General features: G+C 42.0%; 1 protein-coding gene across 2 annotated transcripts in view; it reads right to left on the reverse strand.

Annotated features, from left to right (window-relative positions):
- The window catches only part of XDH (xanthine dehydrogenase), a 75,214-nt gene extending 70,473 nt beyond the window's left edge, over positions 1 to 4,741 (reverse strand). For both annotated transcript variants that reach the window (XM_077134985.1, XM_077134984.1), the window contains exon 1: positions 4,402 to 4,741. In XM_077134985.1, coding sequence (XP_076991100.1) covers positions 4,402 to 4,443 — 42 coding nt within the window. In that variant the 5' untranslated portion in view covers positions 4,444 to 4,741. The remainder of the gene's footprint in view (positions 1 to 4,401) is intronic.
- Between the last annotated feature and the right edge of the window lie 1,259 nt (positions 4,742 to 6,000).

Here is a 6,000-nt window from a genome sequence, read left to right on the forward strand (position 1 = left end):
AAACACTTCCCTTGTAAGGCCTTCCAGAGCACCTCAGGAGCAGGAGGTCCTTCCCTTCCCTTGAATTCTGTACCATTCTCACAGTCTGGTTGCAGGTTTCCCACAATGTCCCCCATGGAACACTCCTAAGCAGGAAGCCAAAGGGTATGCTGAGGGAAGACCCATGGAGGTGAAAGTGGCTTCAGGAATATTGGGCTAAACATATTTCTTCCTGGAAAACTTGAGCATCCAAACAAGTAACGTCAGTGATGAATTTATAAACCATTAAATATAGTAAAAACCCAATTTGTACAAACTTATAATAAATTAACAAACATATGGGGGAAAAGGTAGAGTTCTTTCTTACAGAAAAATGCCAGCTACTAAGTACACTTGGCCATTTGTAATCAGAACAATAATTGACCCAGTCAAGAGTTATCAGTAGTTACTGAGACTTAGTGGGTGGAAGTTTGATGAAGAATAAGACGTTTACACGTCTCAAAGTATCTTTTCACAGATTATTTATTCATGACAAATGGAAAAAGTAATTTTGTGGAGAAACCTGGCAGAAACTAGCTTAACCAGTGCCCCAAGTTCAAATCAATATCATTGGAGAAAGCTGGCATCGTGGGTCTCTTGATACAAGACAGCAAGAAAGATCCAGCACTTCTGAGCTATCCCTGCCCAGAATGCAGGCTCGACTCTGAATCCAATTCTAAGAAAAGAGACAAATTAGAAATGAGGGAGATTGTGAAAAATAACTGGGCCTGTTCTCTTCAGAAATGTCACTGTCAGAAAAAAAAAAACATACACACACAAAGAACTGCTGAGAAGCTATTCCAGATTAAAAGAGAAAAGAGACACGACAACTAATTTCAATACGTGATCCTGGGTTCTGGGTTCAGGGGGAAATGGTTATAAATGAACTTATTGGGGAATTTGAAAAAAATTATGTAAGGTCTATAGACTAGATAATAGTATTGGACTCATGTTAAATTTCCTGATTTTTATAAGTGAGCTATAAGTCTCTAAGTGGATATCCTTTTTCTTAAGAAATACAAGCAGAAGTATTTAAAGCTAAAAAGACATGATGTCTTCAATTTACTCTCAAGCTGTTCAGAAAGAAAATTTTACACATTAAACGTGTGTTTATATTAATTATATATATAAATAAATAAATAGATATATTTATTTATGTGTTTGGGTGAGTGGGTGTATTGAGAGAGAGAGGGAAGGAGAGAAGATGGTAAAGCAAATGTGGTGAAATGTGAACAATTGATAAATGTGGATAAAATGTATTCAATGTTTCTATTCATTGTGCAACTTTTCTGCATTTAAATTAATTTTTTTTAAAAGTTAAAAAATTAGCTTTCTTTAGCACAGAACTTTTCATAGTCATTCATTCATTCCAGCCGCATTAATTGAGCCTCTAGGTGCCAAGCCCTGTGCCAGGTGGTTTAAGAATTTCCAAGAAGAGTGTCTCATGGGCGAGTTTTCATGGAACATATTTTCGAACACAATTCTTTGCCTAATCATGATCCTCCTCTCCTAATAGTTCCCAAGCTCCCTAAGGTCAAGTGCCTGGTTTTAGATGTCTTATTTGTCCTTTGCATGGCCCAGTGCCTTAGGTCTTGGAAGGAGCTTGACTATGTATGTGAGTGAGTGAGTGAATAAGTGAATGAGTGAGTGAATAAGTGACTGAATGAGTGAGTGAGAGAGTGAATGAGTGAGTGAGTGAATGAGTGAGTGAATGAGTGAGTGAATGATTGAGAGAATGAGTGAGTGAGTGAATGAGTGAATGAGTGAGTGAGTGATTCAGTGAGTGAGTGAGTGAGTGAATGAGTGAGTGAATGAGTGAATGAGTGAGTGAATGAGTGAGTGAGTGAATGAGTGAGTGAATGAGTGAGTGAGTGAATGAGTGAATGAGTGAGTGAATGAGTGAGTGATTCAGTGAGTGAGTGAGTGAATGAGTGAGTGAATGAGTGAATGAGCGAGTGAATGAGTGAGTGAGTGAGTGAATGAGTGAGTGAATGAGTGAGTGAGTGAATGAGTGAGTGAATGAAAGTCACTCTGAGGCTCTCTGTGGCTCACACCTGCGATCCCTGCTGGACCCCTTAGGTTGTACCCTACCTGCCAAATCTTCCCAGACTCTTCCAGGTGCCATGACCTCCACTAAATGGAGAGAGAATGCTCAGAAGAGTAAGAGTCCTGTCTTCCGAAATGACAATTACAATGACAATGAAATCCTGGGTACCTCTCTCCCTGTGACTCTGACACTGGAACAGGAGAACATGTGAAAACAATCATCTCTGAAGCCCAATACTTCCCCTGAATACTTTTGGTATAATTTGCTTTTCTGCATCTTACACATTCTCTGGGACCCCGGTTAGTGGAGAAGATATCCTGGACAGTGGCATGAAACAAGGAGAGTTGGAGGCTGCCAGTTAAGAGTGAGTCACCAAGTTCTAGACAGCTTCTTTGGTAGCTTCTTACACAACATCTCATAATGAAAGATCTGGAGACACTTGGGAATAGAAATGGGAGCAAAATTACTCATTACTGCCTTTTTTGACAAGGAATTTCCTTGTTTGGACTTGCTTATATGGCCCTGCTTTCACCTCATTACTTGCATTGCCTCTCCCCTTTCCAGCAGTTTCTCAAGGGGCCACATTTTTATAAATTGCAAGCATGGATACTCATCAAAGAAACCGGCAGTAATGGAAGCTACCAGGGATGGTAGCATTTGATGTGTTGATAGCATCTAAAGACTTAGAAATTGCTTCCCTGAAGTAAAAATAAAATTCAAAGGAAAAAATTTTTTCACCAAACCAGATTTACTTCAAAGTGCCCTTTTCTAGATCCAGTGCAGAAAAGCAAATCATCCCTAGGAAAGAGCAGGAACTTATACTGTCACATATGAATTGATAGCTTAATAAATTATAGCACCTTAGATTTAGAAATGACCTCAAAAGTCATTCAATTCAGCCTTTTGCCCAATGTAAAAATTGCTTATAAAAACATTCCACTGAAGATGTTTTTGAGTAAGTAACACTTCTGGAAAGCCAATTCAGCAGCTGCTTTAGAATCTCTATAATGCAATTGCTGAGTATAACAAAATTATTTGAAATGTTGTATGCAAAAGCCTAACTTCCACCAACTTGGAAGCTTTGCCCCATCTCTTGGTTTGGGGTCAGATGGCAGCCATGAAAAGGAAGCAGCATGGAGGGAGAATGCTGACTCTATTCCCAGTACTTCCTGGTAGCACCACCCAAGCTGACTCTAACAGGCTTTGGAGAACTGAGTTGACAGTGCTCAGGAAATTCCCTCGCTAGTCACTCAAACACACCCTCACAATGGAGTCTTAGAAGCCTGCAAAATGCATTTTAGTTCTTAAAAATCACCTCAAATGTTGCCTAGCACTTCTCATTCTCCAGAAAATGCCAATTTAGCAGAACAGACAGAGCTGCCCCTACTTTGGGGCCCACTGGACACATTCTTCAACTCACACTGGGCACACTGTGGTCAGTTGCAGAGCTAGGGCGTGCACAGCCTCGTGCTCACACCCATGGCTACCCTTTCACTAGACCAGTCATTCCCAAGTAGGGCTGCTGTAGCAGGTGCCAGCACCTCAGCAGCAGTGCAGGGAGGGCAGTGGAGGCTGGAGGCAACATCACGTGTTGACGTCTCTATCTGCGCCTGCGTTAAAATCTGTAAAGATTCCAGTCCTTGTGGTGGTCCGAAGGTGGGTGTCCACGCCATATTGCCCCCTCCCCACCCCCTCCACCTACCCTCGGGTCCTGAGCGTAAACGAAGCTAAGTTGGTGATTTTTGATCCACATAAGAGATGTGTAGTATTTATACGCGGAACTAAGTAGGAAGGAAAGTGTGCCTTTTATGGGGAAAAAAGTGTGGTTTGCCACAAGGTGTCAGCATGTATCTTCACACAGTAAATTGGGGCTAGTTGCTACACACAGACATGAGTTATCCAAATCAAGGGCTGTACATGTTTAATAGTCTGGTATTAGCAAAACAGAAAAATAGCACAAACATCAGGATTAAACACAGAAATAGAGGTTTGGTTGGTGCCCTCCAGTCTCACCTAGACCCCTGCCTCCCTTTCTCAGCCCCACTGCCAACGTCTCTACTGATTGCAGAGATGACAGCAGGTTCACAGATTCTTCTCTTCTTGCTTTCTTCCCCCTCACAGCTTTGCCCCTTCAGTATCCTCCCCATATTCTAGCCCTGAGAACATCTTCTTCCCCTAATGTCACAAAAAAATGCAGCAACACCTTTGAAGGCAGAGAGAAAAGAAAGATGGAGAATGAGGAAAAGCAAACACAAATGAGAATGAGAACCTTCTGGAAAACACACATCAATTCCCCGGGAGAGGAAGAGCCAAAACCAAGGTCAGCAGCTGCTTACCTTCTTGCCGTTCACAAAGAAAACCAACTCGTCTGCTGTCATGGTCACCAGTTGAGGTCTCTGAGCACCAGGCACCTCACACCCAAGAGACACTGGCAGTTATCACTGCTCTGCTACTTGAGAAATACGCCTCCCAATAAAATGGAGCAAAGTCAGCCAATGGGAGGCAACCAGCTTGGGGCTGCTGGGCATGGAGTGTTCTTGGCAAGAGACACCGGTTTACATAATCAAGGAAAGTGCAAATAAACACAGCAAATCACCCCCACACACACACCTGTGTCAAAGAACACAGAGGAAAGTGATTCCAGATCTCGGCAAGGCTGGAGCCAGGCTGTGGCTCTTCTCACCGCTACCTCGTGGAACCAGCTTCACCCTCCCATCTGCTGCCTGCCCAGCGAGCTGAGTCACACCTTCTATGTCTACACTGGACATGTCAGCACTCAGGTGTACAGTTCACACCCCGGACTCTTACACCCGAGACTCATTCTCTCAAGCCTGGTGGAGTGTAGATATCACAAGATTGGGGTGTTCAAAGATCCGGATTTGAATTTGGTGTTTGACCTCAGCAAGTTAAGTTTTCACCCTCCGAACTCAGGGTTTTTTCATCCTGTAATTGGAGATAAGAACGACACCCAAATCAGAAGGCTGAGGGACAAATGATAGATTCGGAAGTTGCCTTGTGAATTTGAATAGAACTGAAATATTTGTTATTATTGCAAATATATTCCCAGCAAATATCCCCACAGTAATCCTGAGAGTAAGCCATTTTTTCCTGAGGTTTTTCTTTTATTGGTTTCTCTAGGGAAAATGCCTCAGACAAGTTGTCAGAGTATAAAAATATATGGTATAACATATGGGAATATTTTATGGGAATTATAAAAATATTTCAAAGCACCAGATAAATTAAAAGGCACACACACATAAGCAGAGGCAGGGTCAGTACAGCTGAAACCGTGCCCGTTCAGCACACGTTAGTTTGCAGTGTGAGCTCACAAATGATACTCCCTGGGAGAGGTCAGTGAGAAATAGGTTGAAAGTGTAGCCAAAAGAGATGCTCAATTACAGCACATATTAGTTTGCTTCTCCCCACTCAGCCAGTCTGCAGCCCCTTCTCTTAACTGGAGGTGAATATTCCTCTCTATTACTGTGGAGCTTTGAAAACCGAAAGTGAAATGAATTTTCAATAAGGGTGTATGTTGTCATTCAGATATTTTATTTCTGTCCTTCCTAACTGGCACCCTGAATACTGATATTTGACAAAAATTTTGACTTTGTGTGATAACTTTCTTCAGTAAAATATTTGGGATCATTTCCTGTGAGATTTTCAGATATTATAAATTAGGAAAAAAAAAAAGGTCCTCAAATGAACGCTGTTTCCAAATGGATGGCTTCCATATGCTTTATATGCTTTCAACATTGCAGCCAATTCTCCAGTTTGGGCTGGACAATTGGGATTTCGTGGCCTGAGAACAGGCCAACTCTAACTTGCTTTTTATTGCGTTAATTTCCCTTACTAAGAGGTGGCTTGGTTCACAATAGGTGCTCTGTTGGCACATGAGATACCAAAGTCTGCATAAAAGCAGATAAGCCCCGAGTCCT

The sequence above is a fragment of the Tamandua tetradactyla genome, chromosome 17, assembly GCF_023851605.1.
Source record: "Tamandua tetradactyla isolate mTamTet1 chromosome 17, mTamTet1.pri, whole genome shotgun sequence".
NCBI lineage: Eukaryota > Metazoa > Chordata > Mammalia > Pilosa > Myrmecophagidae > Tamandua > Tamandua tetradactyla.